The 17,923-nt window shown below is 56.1% G+C and overlaps 7 protein-coding genes across 7 annotated transcripts; 3 read left to right on the top strand and 4 right to left on the bottom strand.

Annotated features, from left to right (window-relative positions):
• Positions 1-61: 61 nt before the first annotated feature.
• On the top strand, positions 62-1,135 carry C7974DRAFT_388308 (uncharacterized protein). The gene is made up of 2 exons (XM_046141273.1): positions 62-591; positions 674-1,135. The coding sequence occupies exons 1-2, from the start codon at positions 337-339 to the stop codon at positions 911-913; spliced, it is 495 nt and encodes a 164-aa protein (XP_046000377.1). The 5' UTR covers positions 62-336; the 3' UTR covers positions 914-1,135.
• A 408-nt stretch (positions 1,136-1,543) lies between these two features.
• Positions 1,544-4,297, bottom strand: C7974DRAFT_431941 (uncharacterized protein; the record flags this gene model as incomplete). The annotated part of the gene is made up of 4 exons (XM_046144813.1): positions 1,544-2,608; positions 2,661-3,819; positions 3,872-4,184; positions 4,246-4,297. The coding sequence occupies 4 exons, from the start codon at positions 4,295-4,297 to the stop codon at positions 1,544-1,546; spliced, it is 2,589 nt and encodes an 862-aa protein (XP_046000378.1).
• Positions 4,298-6,491: 2,194 nt separating this feature from the next.
• On the bottom strand, positions 6,492-7,525 carry C7974DRAFT_304152 (acetolactate synthase small subunit mitochondrial precursor; the record flags this gene model as incomplete). Its single annotated transcript, XM_046137968.1, has 2 exons — positions 6,492-6,592; positions 6,643-7,525. 2 exons carry the CDS (start codon positions 7,523-7,525, stop codon positions 6,492-6,494), a joined length of 984 nt encoding a protein of 327 aa, XP_046000379.1.
• A 266-nt stretch (positions 7,526-7,791) lies between these two features.
• C7974DRAFT_330618 (aconitase family-domain-containing protein) lies at positions 7,792-13,297 on the top strand. The gene is made up of 13 exons (XM_046139084.1): positions 7,792-8,122; positions 8,174-8,329; positions 8,528-8,549; positions 8,612-8,664; positions 8,712-8,876; positions 8,930-9,138; positions 9,191-9,803; positions 10,490-11,041; positions 11,094-11,318; positions 11,368-11,439; positions 11,488-11,501; positions 11,559-12,073; positions 12,124-13,297. Exons 1-13 carry the CDS (start codon positions 7,841-7,843, stop codon positions 13,161-13,163), a joined length of 3,918 nt encoding a protein of 1,305 aa, XP_046000380.1. The 5' UTR covers positions 7,792-7,840; the 3' UTR covers positions 13,164-13,297.
• A 234-nt stretch (positions 13,298-13,531) lies between these two features.
• Positions 13,532-15,060, top strand: C7974DRAFT_129841 (mitochondrial resolvase Ydc2). Its single transcript, XM_046135343.1, has one exon. The coding sequence runs from the start codon at positions 13,618-13,620 to the stop codon at positions 14,824-14,826; it is 1,209 nt and encodes a 402-aa protein (XP_046000381.1). The 5' UTR covers positions 13,532-13,617; the 3' UTR covers positions 14,827-15,060.
• C7974DRAFT_129830 (uncharacterized protein) lies at positions 14,979-16,062 on the bottom strand. The gene is made up of 2 exons (XM_046135342.1): positions 15,308-16,062; positions 14,979-15,249 (listed from the first exon to the last, which is right to left on the bottom strand). The coding sequence occupies exons 1-2, from the start codon at positions 15,852-15,854 to the stop codon at positions 15,131-15,133; spliced, it is 666 nt and encodes a 221-aa protein (XP_046000382.1). The 5' UTR covers positions 15,855-16,062; the 3' UTR covers positions 14,979-15,130.
• Positions 16,063-16,542: 480 nt separating this feature from the next.
• Positions 16,543-17,897, bottom strand: C7974DRAFT_373603 (uncharacterized protein; the record flags this gene model as incomplete). The annotated part of the gene is made up of 2 exons (XM_046140113.1): positions 16,543-17,799; positions 17,862-17,897. The coding sequence occupies 2 exons, from the start codon at positions 17,895-17,897 to the stop codon at positions 16,543-16,545; spliced, it is 1,293 nt and encodes a 430-aa protein (XP_046000383.1).
• Between the last annotated feature and the right edge of the window lie 26 nt (positions 17,898-17,923).

Consider the following 17,923-nt stretch of genomic DNA (forward strand, 5'->3'; position numbering starts at 1 on the left):
GTGTTCTATGTAAGCAGTCTTACACAAGCAGTAAGCCGAGATCCATGCTCAACGGACTAACCTGGCGGACAAGGCGGAGCCGAAACCAGCAACCCCCAACATCACCGGCTGGTGATGTCCCGCAACAGATCGGTAAACCGGCAACCCGTCAACTTGCAGCGCTGCCTGTACACGTATATAAGTGATGCTCGTCAGACTACGAACCAATTCTCATATCAATCAACTCATCCATCAAGTCACTGAAGTTCTGACGTCAACAAAGCCAACCACTCTCGCCACCCCGTTCTCAATACCATCCCGCTGCTACCCTCTGCACCATCCTACATAGACTCCAAAATGACAACCGTCTATATCTCCTACACCTCTCCCATCAACGCCTCCGGCGCCTCGCCCGTCCTCCGCCTGCCCCAGATCTGGGCGGGTCTGCGGCGCAAAGTGCGTTTCGCGCAGGAGTTCGTGCCGGTGATTGAATCGTGCGACGTGGTCGAGGAGCACGCGGACGGGACCGTGGTGCGCGATGTTAGATTCAAGGACGGTCAGGGGACGAGGCCACAAGCCAGGGAGACGGTGCGGGAGTTCTGGCCGAGTTGGGTAAGCTTGATCTTTCTTGCTCTTGTTCATTGTTGTTCGCTTTCTTGACTCTGTGGTAAACAGTGCTAACTGTAGTGTGCAGGTCGACTTCGAGCAGGAGGATGGAACGCATATTCGCAATGTCGTTTCTGATGGGCCGTCGGGCGAGGAGACTGATCTGCACATGACGTATATGTTTGAGTTCAGTCTGCCAGAAGTGAAGGCGGGGAGTGAGGAGCAGGAGAAGGAGGTGAAGAGGCTGAAGGGGATGGCGAAGATGGCGGTGGAGAAGAGTATTGACACGATCAGGGAAATGGTAAGGGATGGGCGGATCAAGGAGTAGAGGTATTTCAGCCATCAGCCACATTAATTGAATACTGTAGAAATCTAGAGAAGCTTGAGAATGTCTTTCCGTGAGGAAGGATTCAGCATACCAGAGCAGCGCTGATGTTTTGGGAAGTGTGCTCAAGACGTGGGACTAGAGTTAAGCTTCCACGCATGTCGTTTGCACGCCCCAATCCAGATGATTGTCAATGACAATCACATTCTGAACCCGGCTTCTTGGGCTTCTTTCCCATCTCCATTGTGCCGGATCATACACGGACGAAAAAGTCATAGGGAAGACTCGCACAGGTCCTTGATGCTAACTTCCTACAGAAAAAGAGTTGCCAACCAATCACGAGATATCACCGCATCGACCCGAGCTTTTTCACGTTTGTTATGTTTGCATATTAGTACTATGTGTGTGCGCCCGCGCCTATACCCGCGCCATTCTCTCAACCAGCACCCAATCCGAACCCATCCCAATCCAAATCGAACCCAAATGCAAGGATATCTAACTTGTTGCCAAACGATCGCTCCGGAGCGCCAATCACGCTCGCTGTAAGACTAGACGAACTAATACCAACACCTCACACCGATTCCTGATATCCGCCACACTGTCCATCTTCCGCTTCTCGAATCATCCACCTCTTCAAATCCTCAAGACCCACAGTAGCAACAAAACATCCAGCCCTAAAAGGGCAAGTACAATACTCAACACAACACCCTGGTGAACCCAGCCGAGCTTTTGCCTCCTAGTTTTCATGCTGATGAGAGCAACAGTGCACAGCACCAGTGTACATACGGCACCAAAGAGGACGCCAGCATCGACAGCACCTCTCTCCTTCTTACGACTCGTCATTGTCATAAGACCAAGGATAAAGTCAATAGCAAATGCAGCAGCCAAGCACGTTGAATAAAAACGAAACTTGGTCTTCTCGCGCTCGTGATCACGGACTTGTAATTCACTGATCAGAGATCTGCGGTCTTGCAGAGCCTCTGCGTCGTGATGAGGGTTCACCCTGCCGCGAAAGAGGGTGCTGAAGTAGCCTTCGTAGGCACTGCCGTTTTGTGAAGAGAGGGTCCCGTAATTGGTTCGAGGATTCCAGCCGAGCGGGCTTTCGCTTCCAGAATCTTCGTCATCTGTTGTGCCGTCTTCCACACCTGACAGAAGTGATTGTTCTTCAGCTTGGAGTCGCATACCAAAGATTTGTCTGGTCTTCCTGGACCAGGCTTCGAGCGTCTCTTGCCCGGGAAACTTGACGGATGCGTTTGGGTCGACGTAGATGTAGTAGGCATCGTCCTCGTCTTCAGGATGGTCGTACTCATTCCAATAGCGTTGAGTTTCTGGCTCTTCTTGTACGGCCGGGGTGGAGTCTGCCGCTGATCTGCGAGTCTTCTTCCTGAAAGCCTGTAGTGACGGAGGGTCTACGAACTCCTGTGCCGATGTTGCAGAAGACTCGCCGTTGCGCAGAGTTGCAGGACTTAACTGACCGTCGAATGAGGTATTGGATGTCGAGGTCATCGGTGGCGAAGACTGTGTGTTGGAGCCGCTTACACTCCCCCTGCTCTTGCGACTACGCCTCTTGACTAGTGCTGGCAGCTTACGTATGTCTTTGTCGAGGAGGGAGATCCAGTGCGGGGCGGACATGGAGCTGGGCTTGCAGCAGCTCCAGACAGCATGAGCCTCAATCGAGAAACCACGAACACGCTCAACCTTTGCACGTTAGTGGGGCTGAGTTGCATGCTGATCTGACGATGTGACTTACAAGATGGCTTCGATCAAGTGTCTGGATCAAAGTTGCAGCGTGGTTGCCTTCGCGGCGAACTTCCAAAATAGCATGAGGGAAAGCGCTCGAACCTAGGACTGCTGTCTGCGCCCAGTCATCGTTCGCGAGGTCCTTCACCAAAGACTCCTTCATGAAGATTTCGCGATCCAAAGTTGCCCACATCCCGCCTGACAAGTTATTGTGTAGTCCAGCAAATCTTGTGCGTTTTGCACCTATCCCAGCAATAGGAGTGATTTCCTTGTGCTCTGTCAACCACTGTCGGATGGTCTGAGTTTCTTCTTCGCCATCATAGAAAGATCCTGTGCGGTCTACGAAGCGGATATTTTGCTTGTCGGGCAATGTCTTTGAAGTATTTATGAAAGCCTCTGTGAATCTGCGCTTCAGTTTCGCGATCTTCAGATCTCCAGCTGACTGTGTGCGAGGATCAATCGCTGTACAGACCACGATAGCTGCCTCAGCAGCTGCGGAAAAACGGACGTTAGCAGCCGCCTTGATTCCGACATTTCCCTTGGCCTCTTCGCTTGAGCCAATCGTACTGGCGTTCTGCTTGACGGCGAAGGCTTCCGCATAATCTAAGACTTGGAGACCAATCTGGTCTTCGTTCCCAAAGTAGCGATCAGTGTTTCCGCTCGAGGACTGACGACGGCGGGGTGTTGCATTGGCAGAGGGCCTTCGTGATGTCGATTTGGTGCTCTTGGTATGGAGTCGCATATACTGGAGTAGTAGGACCTGAACCTCGACAACATGATCAGGATGAACCCAGTATGTAGCTTTGTGACCGTTGGTTCCGAGAGGAACAGTAGATAGTGCTAGGTCGAAATCTAATTGATCGTCATGCTCAAGGGCTTTTGATATGCGCGCAGCTGGTAGCTGCGCGTCAGAACCCTTGACGAGGGTCGTCGTTGCATTGTTTCCATCAAATACTGAGCGAAGGGCGCCAAGAACATCAATGTATTGATCGAGAAGATAGCCTAGGTCCAGCTGGAAGAGGCTGTCCGGACGGCTGCTGATCTCGTCTCTGAACGTATACGAAAGCTCCCTGTCCTTCGTCCAGCGCTTGTATTTCTTAAGGATTTTGGCGAATCCTGTTCGCTGAACGACTATGAAGCGTGACAGCGAACGAATCTCCTCGGCAGTCCTGTAGCAAGTTAGTACCATAGGTTCAACGCCATCTTGTGTGCTGTGCATACTTTGCGACATCTGCGTCTATCTTTGCGTATCTCTCGACCGTCCGGGCTGGCAGGCGGACCTCCGGCGACCTCTTGAAGCTGAGTTGTTCTAGACTTTTGCTAATGTGGTCCAATCGGCGTTCGATCTCGCCACTCTTACTTCGAACGAATAGGTTTATGCGGTCGTGCTGTGTTTGTAGTACTCGAAGAAACGTCTCGCCGAAGGCTTTCTCGGTGCTGCCTGTGCCCTGGCCGGGTATCGACACGGCTTTGTTCGTGCCAGAAGTCGTCTGGTGCTTGATTAGGTCTTTGAGATAGTCATAGTCGATGTTGACTGCGCGCGCAATGTTGTCAGTGGTGCAAACCGAGGTGCGTCAAGCAACGACGTCACTCACAATGGCCCCACTCAGGGATGCTCCTTTGGCGCAAAGTATCGCCGTATTTCATGACCTTAACTGAAGTAAGGATGGAGCAGTCTATGTGTCGCGACTCCAATTGAGGGGTTCACAGGTCTTTGTGCTATGTTACACGAGTGAATGGAGCGGAAGATCTGTAGCGCCAATGTCAGATAACGGGGCTCGGCTTGCGAGATATGAATTGGCTGGCTCAATTGCATTCGTACCGTAGCAGGTAATGAACCACCGCAATGAGCCGGCCGCTGATTGCTAGAAATGGAATGTTGCGGAATACTCACCGACCGGTACGACTGGAGATTGGTGGTGGTGAGCCAAGGCTTTTTCTCCGAAAGCGCGTGCAGTGATCGCGAACGGCTATCGTAGCTCCAGTGGCAGGCACGCAGGAGATAAGACTGGTGAAAGTGAACAGCACGGCACAGAAACGCCTCTTGTTATGACCACAAGCGACGGGCGACGGGCGAACTGTGACGAGGGTGACGCCAGTCGTTGCAGTCTAGCTTCTGTCGTTCGTGGATCGCAACGTATCCCTGCTAGACGTCAGGTTCAATTGCAGGTTTCCGTCACTAGCTAGCAAGGACGGCCGGCGCGCTAACTTGGGTTCCCTCACGAAGCACGTTTCGAAGTTCGAGAAGGATTAAAATTGACGCTGGATGCAGCCACCAACAACGGGTACCAGGGTCTTCAGCTGTGTAAAAAAAATCTTTCAACGCCTTACATCCGCGTGGCACAGACATCGTCAGTACTCAGGGTAGGCGCGTTCAAAATGACTGGCGAAACGAATCAGTGAGTAGACAGGATCCACTCCAGTAAGTAGCCGTCCGCATTGGGGCTCGTTCGGTAAACATCCGGTCGGCATACCGACATGTGAAGACTCGTATACCTACCTAAGCCTGCGACAGAGCGGGATGTCCCTGTATTCTAGATCAGGCAGGAGCGGCATCAATGGTAAGATGATAAGTTGCCGTAAAGCCGTGACCGGCACCCTCTTGCGTTGCGATTCGAGTCGTCCATGTGGAGGCATTGCAACTGCGTCCTCGTATCGACCACCCGCGATGGGGACGCTGCATGGAGTTCCCCAATGAAAACTTCAGGGTCGCGGACCGGGGAACGGGGCCGGCCAGTGGGTCATGATACGGAACTAGACCACCGGCTATGGTATTGAGTAAATGTTGTAGGTCCTGAAGCGTCACATGGCTTGACAGGACAGGAGCCAGACGCGGTGGTTGTGGTCGTTTCTGCTGAGCTCGTGTAGAGACTTCGCGCGGACCCGCTAGATCCTGCTTCTCAGAATTGAGTTACCAGTTTTCATTTCGTCACTTGCCGTAAAGTAGACCCTATGGCGGGAAGACATGGGCGATGCATTGTCCTGTCAAACGGCCTAACATGTAGTCAGATTCTGCTTTGAATCATAGTTGTAATGGGAGTGCACCAATAGCAATTCACACCTGCACTTGACAAGCCAAGACGAGGAAGCTTTCGACTTGATCGTTAAATGTGCTTGACTCAACATTTTCGCCCGCGGAAAAACAAAACTAGACCGGAAGGAACTGTGGGCACCTGCGACCCATCTGCTGGATGCAATGGTTCGGTCACAAAGCGCAGCGATGTGGTGCATATGTGGGCACCCGATCCTAAAGACTGAAGGATTCAAGAGGCGTCACTCGTTCGATTTGATTGGCTGTTTCTTCACTGTAGTTTCAACAGATCTCAGCTTACAGGTATTGGTGATCTTATTCCATAGTCGCGTGCTGACATCCGCATGATGAGGTGGAGACAGCTTTGACGGGCTTGCTAACCTTAACCTTGACCTCGTACTTGAACTATCAGTTATCACTGACAGAGCACCAAGTGGACTTGGTGCAAGACTGGTCTCAAGCTTGCCCATTGGACGCGGGAGCAAACATGTGCTTTAAACGTATGGGTACGGCTTCAGAAGCATGTATAAGTGCTGTTCCGACTCTAATTGAACATGACTCGAGCCCTGAAAGCCACGCGAAGGTGGTACATATTGTACAGATCTCGTAACGAAAGCCGACACAAGTGCCGGAACGCATGCAAACAACGAACCATTCCATTGACCCGCTCGCCGTCTCTGTCCGTTGAGAACATTCAATTTATGATGCCTCTCCGCCAACCATACCCTGACTAGATTACACGCAAAGATGGAGACATCTTCATAACGGCAGAAGTTTGCACCCACTTGGACTCAGCAGATTTACTCGCATTTAGCCGGGAGGCAATAAGCTTGTGTCGACAATGTCCTCAGCCTCCTTCTCACCGACGTCCTCGGAGCTGTGAATGGGCGAACGAGGAAGGGCCATGAGACCTGGGCAACGTCAGCTTGCACTTTTGCAGTATATGTAAGGTTGTACTCACCGGTCCGTGCAGACTCCAGGATACCAAATGGAGCAATAAGCTTCATGAACGAGTCGATCCTATCTGATTTCGCAGAAAGCTCAACGATGCAATTGTTGGTGCTGATGTCCAGAACCTTGCCCTTGAACTGGTGGGTCATGAAGGTGATAGCGCGCAAGTGCTCATGCTTGTGACGGAGCGCTTGACTGACGGCGAGGTTGCTGGGATGGTAGTCTTTCCTCAGAGAGTCCCGAGCTGCCTCCTCTGCGAGAGCCTGGCGCTCCTCTTCGGTCAACTCATCCGGATTGAAGTTCTCGAGTTCGGGGTTGTGTGCCATGTCACGGTGGTGAGCAAGGAGCTCCTCGAAGTACTCGGGGCCCAGGATAGAGATCTTGGCAAGGAGCAATTCGCGCTGGACCAGTGGAGATTCTGTGTAGTCGAGCACGGCCCAGACAGGGACCAGGTCTTCGAGCTGGCGGCGGGCCTGTTCGACGACACCCTCCTGCCCCTGCAGGACAATGGTCATGCGAGAAAGGTCGTCGACCTCGGTGTTGCAGACGACGAGACTGTCGATGTTGAAGCCGCGGGCGGCCAAGATGCCAGAGACGCGGGAGAGCACACCCGGCTCGTTCTGCACCAAGCAGTTGAGGATGTGCTTCTTGTGCGGCTTCTGCGAGGGCAGAGGCGTCTCGTAGAGGATGCTACTGACGGCAGCCGGGGCAGACCAGGCCGGGGGACGGTCCTCGGTCGGGAGCGGCGCGATGCGGCGGTGCAGGGCCTTGTACGCCAGCGCCTGCGTGGACGACGAGTTGGAGCTGGACGCCCTTGTTTGCTGGCGCAGAGCCGCGGCGCATGGGCGGCCGAGCAGGCTGCGCAGGGGCAGCAGAGCCCGCGGGGTTGCCATCAGATGTCAATTAGCCTGGATCGTGGCAATTGAGCGGCGGCGGTGACTGCGAGCGTGGAGCGAGGGTGGATGGCGTGGTGGGCGTGGTTGGCGGCGGTGACTGGGCGCGAGCTTCCCCAGAGTGCCGAATTTCAGATGCGCCTCCGACCTCGGCCAGCCGCGATGGGGACGTGCTGCGCGCGCAAGCGGCCAGTGCACGGACGCAGCTGCAACCGCAAAGCTGAAAGCGCGCTAGATGGCCGTCACGCTTTTGCGGCCAGGCCGCTCGCCGTCACGTCGCCGCGACACCAATTCCCACCCACCCCGCGCGCAAACATGTCCGACGAACGTCCCTCGCGATCGCGCTTCGACAGCGACGAGCCTGAACGCCCAACACGCTCGCGTTTCGACACAGGCCGCCGCTCGAGATCGCCGTCGCGCAGAGAGTCCGAGGCGCATCGTGAACGCAGCCCGGTGACTCGTGAGGCCACGGACAGCCCGTCAAACGCTGGCACAAAGAACAAGGCCGCGGCGGCGGCGGCGGCGGCTGCGAGGATCAACGCGCAGATCCAGGCGAAGAAAGGCATCCAGCATGTCGATGTGCCGCCCATTCGCTCTGTGCGTGCTGTTGTCGCATTCTTGGCCGCCGCTCACTAACCGTCTCTGCAGGCGCCCACTCCTCCAGTCGTCCAGTCGCCGTCCACCAAGCCGAATGAGCCTGTCTCCAGCGAGGTCTACCAGCAGGACGGTGACTACATCAAGGACATTGAAATCAACGATCTTAGAAATCGCTACACCTTGACCAAGGGACCTGTACAAAAAAGGGTAAATTACTTCTGTCATTCACTGATCGTTTAGGATCCATGTCTTCTCGAGGCCGCTGCGGCGCTGCTGCACACGACAGCGTCGTGAGCCTCGAGTCGTGCACGCTGTTTGCGCATTTCTCCTCGCGGAGATCTGGAGCTTACTTGATCTTCTAGCCCCGCACCCATTTATCATATGCTGACCTTGATGTGACACTAGATCAAAGACGAGACTGGCGCCGGTACGCAATCCCGAACACATGAGTCTGACTTCGCTAGAACACTTTGCTTATACTTGCTCAAGATGTCACTACTCGAGGAGAATACTACCCGGACAAGAGCATGGCTACTGCTGCTGTAAGCTGACGCATGTCTTTCAGAAGAGACCGACTAATAGCCACCAGAACCCTCCTCTCTACCTCCGTGTGACTAGTACATCCAAAGAGGGACTCGACCAAGCTGTCAAGATGATTGAGGAGATGCTGACACAGGAACTACCTAACTTGGTTGATGAACGTCGCTTCCGTCGCCGTGAGCCTGAGAACTTTGAGCGCGACGAGTTTGGTCGCGTATGTGTTACCGACTTGCACATCTAAATCGCCTCGCTAACATGCACGTCTAGCGCAAATGGCCCGAGGAGAAGCTCTTTGTGGGCTTGGAGCCCATCAGTGGTTTTAACTTGCGAGCACAGGTTGTTGGCCGTGGAGGTGACAATGTCAAGTACATTCAACAGGAAACAAGTTGTAAGGTCCAGATCAAGGGTCGCAACTCAGGTTTCATGGAGCCTCAATCCGGCCAGGAAGCTGAAGAGCCCATGTACCTTCACATTGCGTAAGTGCTTGATATCCCAACGACGCTATTCAGACGTCCTAACCCGTCCTAGTGGCCCTCGACCAGAAGGCGTAGCCAAGGCCAAGGAGCTGTGCACCGAGCTGCTGGAGAAGGTGAAGGCCGATTATCAAGCATTTAAGGAGCGCCCGCCACCGAATCGATACGGTGATAGGGACAGCTATGGTGGTGGCGGCGGCGGCGGCGGACGAGGTTATGGCGACCGCGGCGACCGCGGCGATCGCGGTGACCGTGGTGATCGCGATCGAAGTCACAGCTACGGATACGGAGGTGGAAGTGCTTATGGCGGCGGTTACGGTGCACACAACGGTGCTGCTGACACTCCTGCCACGCCTGTTGGTGCCACAGATCCGAACGCTCATGCCGCTGACTACACCGCTCAGTATGCCCAATGGGCCGCTTACTATGCTGCCAACCCAGCCGAAGACCCTTATGCTGCCTATGGGGGCTTTACAGCAGTAATGGCGCAGTACCAACAGGGTGGCTACGGACAGTACTACGGTCAAGGTTACACAGGGCAGACACACTCTCCCGCACCTGGCGTTGGGGCTGCAGCACCGCCGCCACCACCCGCAGAGCCCGCAGGCTATGGAGCTCCACCTCCACCTCCACCACCGGCTGGGTCGCCAGGTGCTGGCTATGGCGCAGTGCCCCCGCCACCAGGCCTGTAAGTGTTTTTGCAACTTCAAGCATCTCGCCGATGTGTATAGATCTCAGGTTCTTCATCTGAATGTGCCGCCAAACGGTGCAAGTGCGGTCTTGTATTTCTGGTTTCGGATCTGGCATGGGATAGTCTCACCAATGAGTAGGCTGGTGCAGCTGTTTAGTACAGTCGTTTATACCATTGCGCAGCTGCAATTCGGCAGCCAATACAAAATTTGAAGATGAAATGTTCCCTGTGTCACGATCCAGACTCATCTAAGATTGCCTGAACGCCTCCGCTAGAGGTTGGAAAAAAAAGCAAAAGCCCTGGAAAGCACAACATGGCGGTGTTGCATTTGATAGAGGTGCTGTTCGCTGACTTCCAAGCCGTGTGTGGTTGGCTAGAAAGATTGACAAGGGCCCCCAGAGCGATACCGGCCCCAGCACGCGACTGCCGAAAGTCAAGGACTTGGACATTTTTGTGTCCAATGCGTTTCTGACTCTGGTGCTGCGCCAACGCCACAGACAACCACCACAAGATGCGGTCACAAATATTGAGAGCTGGCCAGGCTGTTGGCTGCAGGGTGAGTGAATTGCCCGCGCAATTGAGTGTTGAAAGAACTTTGAATTGGACACTGGCGCCACCGTTCACGATAGGTCATGATGTAGTAGTGGAGACTGACTTGGACAGCCTCACCTCCTCACCTCTCGTCTCCCCACCCAGGCACGATGCCTCGCTACCTCTACCTCCATACCAAATGCCCGCAACGTCGACATTGCCTCGCGAACACCCCCGTACAAGAAGCTTCTTGGCCGTCTTAGTGAAGTCCGCCGCGTCCTCGGTTCCTCGCGCCAGCTCACCCTCGCCGAGAAGATCTTGTACTCGCATTTGGATTCTCCCGAGGAATCACTCCTGACCAACACGAACAATGGAAGGGATATTCGTGGACAAGCCAACTTGAAGCTCAAGCCGGATCGCGTGGCCATGCAGGATGCTAGCGCGCAGATGGCGCTTTTGCAGTTCATGAGCTGTGGACTGCCGGCTACAGCAGTACCCGCCAGTATTCACTGTGACCATCTCATCGTGGGTGAGACTGGTGCAGATGCGGATCTGCCCAAGTCGATCGCGAACAACTCGGAGATCTTCGACTTTCTGGAGAGTGCGGCGAAGAAGTATGGTATCGAGTTCTGGCCACCTGGTGCTGGTATCATCCACCAGTCTGTCTTAGAGAACTATTCGGCTGTGAGTTGATGCCTTTGGAAGCCATTGGAATCATTGCGCTGACAGCCTGTAGCCTGGCCTCATGATGCTTGGAACAGACAGCCACTCGGTCAATGCTGGCGGGCTCGGCGCTATTGTTATTGGTGTCGGTGGTGCTGACGCTGTCGATGCTCTTGTCGACGCACCGTGGGAGCTGAAGGCCCCCAAGGTTCTCGGTGTCAAGCTCACAGGTGAACTGAGTGGATGGGCATCACCCAAGGACGTCATCTTGAACTTGGCTGGGCAGCTTACCGTCCGCGTAAGTGTCTCTAGCAAGTGCCGAGAGTATTCATACTAACAGTTAACAGGGTGGCACTGGCTACATTATCGAGTACTTTGGAGAAGGCATCAAGTCCTTGAGTGCCACTGGCATGGCTACGGTAAGATCATCCAAGATTTTATGATTCAACAAACTAACACGCTGGTAGATCTGTAACATGGGGTGAGCTTCCTGTCTCACGATCCGAATCACACGTTTTGAGTACTGACTTTGATATAGTGCTGAAGTTGGCGCCACGACTTCCTTGTTCCCCTTCTCGCAGGCTCACATTCCCTACCTCCATGCAACAAACCGCGGATCGATCGCCGAAGCTGCACAGAAGATTGCTCAGTCGCCGATGGAGCGCAATCTCCTGCAAGCTGATCCCGAAGCCGCCTACGACAAGGTCATCGAGATCAACCTCTCCACTCTCGAGCCTCACATTAACGGTCCCTTTACACCCGACCTCTCTACACCTCTTTCCAAGTTCAAGTCTGTTGTCGAGGAGAAGGGATGGCCGCAGACATTCGGTGCTGGCCTGATTGGTAGCTGTACAAACAGCTCGTACCAGGACATGCAGCGCTCAGAGCATATTGTCAAGCAGGCGGCCGCTGCTGGCTTGAAGCCAAAGGCCAACTTCTTCATCACGCCAGGCAGCGAACAGATCAGAGCCACTCTTGAGAGGGACGACACCATCAAGACCTTTGAGACTGCTGGCGGTACTGTTCTCGCCAACGCTTGCGGACCTTGCATTGGTTTGACATCCCGTGCATCTCTCTGTTGCAGTCATACTAACGATCTACAGGGCAGTGGACCAGGACCGATGAGGTCAAGAAGGGCGAGTCCAACGCTATCTTCACATCGTACAACCGTAACTTCCCAGGCCGCAACGATGGCAACCGCGCTACGATGAACTTCCTTGCCTCTCCCGAGCTCATCACCGCCATGGCCTACTCTGGATCCACCACCTTCAACCCCATGACTGACAGCATCAAAACACCATCTGGCGAGGAGTTCAGATTCCAGCCACCTCAGGGTGTGGATCTGCCAGGAGCAGGATTCGAGGAAGGCAGGGCTGAGTTCCTTCCCACACCAGGCGTTCCTGATTCCAGTGTCGAAGTCCAGGTCAGCCCTACATCTTCGCGACTGGCCCTCCTCGAGCCCTTCTCGCCTTTCCCCACGTCTGATCTAAAGGGACTGAAAGTGCTTTACAAAGTCAAGGGCCAATGCACCACAGATACCATCTCTGCTGCCGGTCCGTGGCTCAAGTACAAGGGACATCTGCCCAACATTTCTGAGAACACCTTGATTGGTGCTGTCAACGCCGAGACTGACGAAGTCAATGTTGCCTACGACAACGACGGCTCCAAGACCTCGATCCCTGAGCTTGCCAAGCGCTGGAAGGAGCAGGGTACCGAGTGGCTTGTTGTCGCTGAGCACAACTACGGCGAGGGTTCTGCCCGTGAGCACGCTGCTCTGCAACCCCGGTACCTCGGCGGCCGCATCATCCTTACCAAGTCTTTTGCACGCATCCACGAAACCAACCTGAAGAAGCAGGGTATGGTACCGTTGACATTTGCTAACGAGTCCGACTACGACCTGATTGATGCCTGTGACGAGGTCTCTACAAGAGGACTGTTGGAGACGCTACAGAATGGCGGGAAGGGCGAGATCGAGCTTATTGTCAAGAAGAAGGATGGCAAGGAGGTTGTCGTCAAGACCAAGCATACCCTCACCAAGGACCAGAGTGCGTTCGTGCTTGCGGGCAGCGCTCTAAACTTGCTTGCTGCACAGGCAGCGGAGTCGAGAGAAGAAATCACTCGTGCAAATGAGCTCTCCGACTAAGCTCTTCGTTCTGTCTGTTCATGGAAAAGCCACGGCGCAGGCGGTGTTTGTGTATATATGTAGCAATTACTATGCTGGATCTTTGGAAATATAAAGACTACATTCGACATAGTGACAAGCCTAGGATTTGGCAGATGGTGTCGCGGGTTTTCCGCTTAATCAGAAGACGTGACCACGCGACGCGCTAGTGCTGTTCGCTCATTTTCACCACCCATCTGTCACTAAACAACCACGATGCTGCGCGTCAAGCCTATTACACGATGGAGTTGATGCTCCCCTGAAACTACAAGTCGTGATTGATAAAATTTGTTCGTGATGTGTGACTTTGGCTCCATAACTCTGTTATCGACGTCCACTTTTCACGCCACAGCGGCACATCACACGTATCAACCTCACGCCCCTAACAGCCATACTGGCTGATCGTATAAACACCAAAGACTTGTCCTCCCAAACAATGGCGCCCAAGAAGCTCGCAGTTACATCAAAGACCCTGCAATCCCTTCTCACGCGCATCGGCTCTGCGTCTTCTGGAACGAAAAACACGCTCTTTGCGCGCTTCCAACGCGATGTTTTACGTCCAGGATTTCCTCATGTTCAACTTGGGCCGGGTAAGCATCAGCCGGGGGATCCAGGCCAAAAACTCCGAATCATGAGCATAGACATGGGAATAAAAAACCTAGCATTCTGCGATGCCGAGATCTCCCACGCAGCGCTGGGAACTGGCAAGAGGCAGGGCTTTGACACTCATATGAACGTTCTACGCTGGAAGAAACTCGATCTCATGAACAGCACATACTCCAATGGCGGCGGTCCCCCACAAGAACTCCAGGAAGCTGCAGATGCCTTAGACGCCGATCTGGACGCATTCTCCCCCTCGGTCCTCTCCAAAACGGCATTCCACTTAATCACCAAGGAGGTCCTCAGCGCCAGCCCGGACATCATACTCATCGAGAAGCAGCGCTGGCGTTCCGGCGGCGGCAGCGCCGTCCAGCAATGGACCCTGCGCGTCAACACGCTCGAAGCCATGCTGTGGGCTGTCCTGGAGACGCTGAAGCAGAGCCGCGCACCCCACCGCGACCAAGCCGCCCCGATCGCCCACCACGCATACCTCGTCCATGCCGTCGACCCCAAGCGCGTCGGCCAGTACTGGCTGGGCCAGCAAGCCCGCGCCGTGCTCGCGCACGACGCCGTGCAAGCTCACGACCTCGCCCCAGATTCAGATCCAGATCCAGACCTTCCCCCCGCCACGCCCCCGAAGCAACCAAGCCGCAGCAAAGCCGAAAAGAGCGCAAAAATCGCAATCCTCCGCTCCTGGCTCGCCCACGACCCCATGTCCACGCGCCCCTCCACCCCGCACTCCATGCCGCGCATCTCCTTCACCATCGACGCCGGCGCGGCCTCGACGCTCGCCGCGCTGCTGCCCAAGGGCAAGGCCGTGCGGCGCAAGAAAGCTCCCAAGGGCGCAGAGAGCGCCGGTGACGTGCCTTCGGCGGCGGAGATCACGAAGCTGGATGATGTTACGGACTGCTTTTTGCAGGCGGCGGCGTGGGTGGCGTGGGAGGCGAATCGGCGGCAGTTGCTGGCTGTGAGTGGGGAGGAGGGCGCGGGGGCGGGGGTGGGCGAGGAGGCAATTCTGAGCATGGTGGAGTGGTGCGGGGAGTGAGGCGTGGAGACGCTAGAGCGAGGCGCGATGGGCTTTATTGCGATGTGGACAGAGTCTTGGTAGAGCTTCAGCTTGGAGATGTTGACCGCGTGTCACTGGCAAGAGAGGCATGCATCTGGAACACCGCACGACATCGATTCCTGAGCCGAGCTGCGGCTGCGTATTACGACTACTCTACTGCCCCGGATCATCCACGTCTTCGCATTACAGGACGTGGCCTTCTAGACCGGTGTATTACCCTCGCGTCCAGTCTGGATCATTACGGCCCCAGCACCTCCCCCACAAGTCTGCAAGTACCTCACCCTCATCCCTCGCAGATGAGATCGAAATCCGGGAACAGCGGATCGGGCCCGATGTTTGTGCTCGCGACAGGCGACTGGAAGTCCTGCACCTGCGCCTGCTGCTGCGTCTGCTTGCACTGGTCTGGGATTCGTCAGCTTCGCATCCGACACGCTCCTCCCGCCCATTCAAGAAGTCTTACCTCGCTGCTGCTCGCACATGCTCACTGTCAAGCCGCCGTCAGGGCCGGGGCTGCGAGGCCCGTTGTTAGACTTGTTGTCAGGTCCGCCGCCCGGCCCATCGTCGCGCGCCTTTTTCCCCTTGCCTTTGCCTTTTGAATCTCTCTCGTCATTGCCGTTGCCGTTGCCGTTTCCATTACCGTTGTCATTCCCATTTCCATTTCCGTTTCCGTTCCCATTGCCATTTCCGCCCTGGTTCGCCGCCAGCTGACACCCCTGGAACTGCTCATCGCAACTCCTCTGGGCCGCGGACGCAAAGTCCGGGAAGTTGTTGCCGTCGACCTGGAACGGGCGGTCGGGAATGCCCGAGTTCATGATGGGCGAGGCGCGGACGCCGGCCAGGGCGCCGTCGAAGGACTGCAGATCTTTCATCTGGCGGTAGAAGAGCGTGTTGCGCGGGACGAGCGACATGGCAAAATCGGTGGTGATGAGTGGGGGCGAGGGCGCGGCGGAGGCGGATGTGAGAGCGAGGTAGAGCAGGGCGAGCAGCGGGCGGGGGAGGCCGAGCATTCTGGCGGTTGGGAGCGTCGTCGCCGGGACGGTGGGTGGTTGCGTTGTGGTTGTGTGCTAGTAATGGTGTGAACGGGTGGCGACCATATGTAGCACCATAGCGATCTGCCGCCCGCGCCCCGGGACAGGGACTGTCAGATCGAGTGTTTGCAGTCTGCACCGGGTTGGGGGGCGATGTGGATGGGTTGCGACAGTACTGAAACGCGACATCCCCCTCGAATCTGGATTGGGCATCGCGAACGACCACGACTGATGACTCGGTCTGTTTGAAACGAATGACGTTGGCTGAGTGTGGGAATAACGAAGGCGCTTAATCCTTGCTTGATAATTTATGCTTAATATGATATAGTAGTTTGATTGGGTATGCTATTACAATGCCGTACAGAAGACTGACAAGGAAATGGATTCAGTAAAGTGATGGGGTCAGGTGACACTATTACAGGTTTTCTGCGACCTATGAATGACATCTATGAAGGTCCAATTTTGGAGTGCTGGAAAGAAGAAAGAAGCGCGCCTATAATGCACCGTGGCGATCCAGGGTATCCTATAGCAGAAGTATCGAGTCGTAAATGGCTCAGTATATACATCTTTGGATCCCGGTCGAGTCCAAGATCTCGCAAAGCTCAGAAAGGGTGTCGTGGTCGTCGTGAGCGCAGCAGGAGCTGGCAGTGTGCGTAGTTGGGGCCGACTAAAAGTTGGCAGCTGCGTTGGGACGACCACCGGGGTTGTGGTACTGCTCCAGGTTCGACTGGAAGGGCGTGGAGCCGGTGTTGGCGGTCTTGTCTCCAAGAGCAGCGCCGGTGCCGGCCATGAGGTCGTCGTCGTCCTCGGTGACACGGCTCTGGCGCTTCTTCATGCGCCAGAAGACGAGAGCAATGCCGCCAAGCAGCAGAGCGCCACCGACGCCACCGACAACACCGCCGATGACCTTCTTGTTGTTGTCGGTCAGGCCGCCGCTGTCGCCGTTGTTGGCGCTCTGGGCCTCGGGAGGAATGGTCTCGGTTGCCTGGCCAGTGGTGGAGACGAGGGTGCTGGAGCCGGTCGAGGTGATCTCAGAAGCCTGGCCGTTGACGACGGTGCTGATGACAGTGGTGAAGAGCTGAACGGAGGTGGAGACCAGGGGCGTGGTGCGGACGATGGCGGTGGTCCGGGGGGTGGAGGACGAGGCGGCTGGCGTGCGCGATGCAGATCCGGCGGCCGTGGGCTCGCTCGTCACAGCGGAGGCGGACGGGGTGGGAGTCGGGTCGGGGGTGTTGTCGTTGTTGTTGCTGCTGGGGGCAGGCGCCTGCGAGGACTCGGCGGGGGCCTCAGACGTGGGGTCGGGTGTGTTGGAGGTGGGCGGCGGCGCTGCAGAGCTGGTCGGGGGTGCGGCGCTTGATGGCGGCGGCGCGGCCGACGAGGTGGGCCTTGCTGAGGTGGATGCTGCTGGCGTCGAGGTCGGGGTGTTGCCGGTGCCCGAGGCTTGGCGCTTCTCGTTGTAGTGCAGGTACTCGTTGATGCCGTCCATGTGCAGGGCGTCGAGGTTGAAGGCCGAGCCCATGGCGAAGAGGGCGAACAGCGCCGCGAAGATCCACGCCTGGCGCATCATGACGGCGGCGGGCAGGGGCGGGCAGGGGCGGACAGAGGGCGGGCGTGCAACTACGGCGGCGTGGAACGAAGGCGGCGAACAGAGGCGGCGAGCAAAGACAGTCGAGCGAAGGGCGGTGGGCGTGTCAGGCGGCTGACGCGTCGCGGGCGGCCGGGTTGCGGCGGTGGGCGTTGGGGTGCGGGTGGTGCGGGTGGTGGCAGCGGGAGCCAAAGGGACAAACGAGGGCGGGTGAAGAGACAAAAGAGAGAGGCAGAAATGCGAGGCACGGCGAGCGCTGCGGAAGCACCGGGGAGATGACAGAGACGCCCGTGTTGGGTGGAGCAGAGCCTGCCCGGCCTGACCCAGCAGCGCCCGGCACTGCGACGCTCAAAATAGCGCGGCACGGGACCTCGCAGGCCCAGCGCCCAGCGCAATCACACCCTGCCCGTCGGCGCAAGCCGCAGCACGCCCTGCATGCAGACGCGTCCAGGCAGTGCGAAAA

The sequence above is a fragment of the Boeremia exigua genome, assembly GCF_020726555.1.
Source record: "Boeremia exigua strain MPI-SDFR-AT-0100 chromosome Unknown C7974scaffold_3, whole genome shotgun sequence".
NCBI lineage: Eukaryota > Fungi > Ascomycota > Dothideomycetes > Pleosporales > Didymellaceae > Boeremia > Boeremia exigua.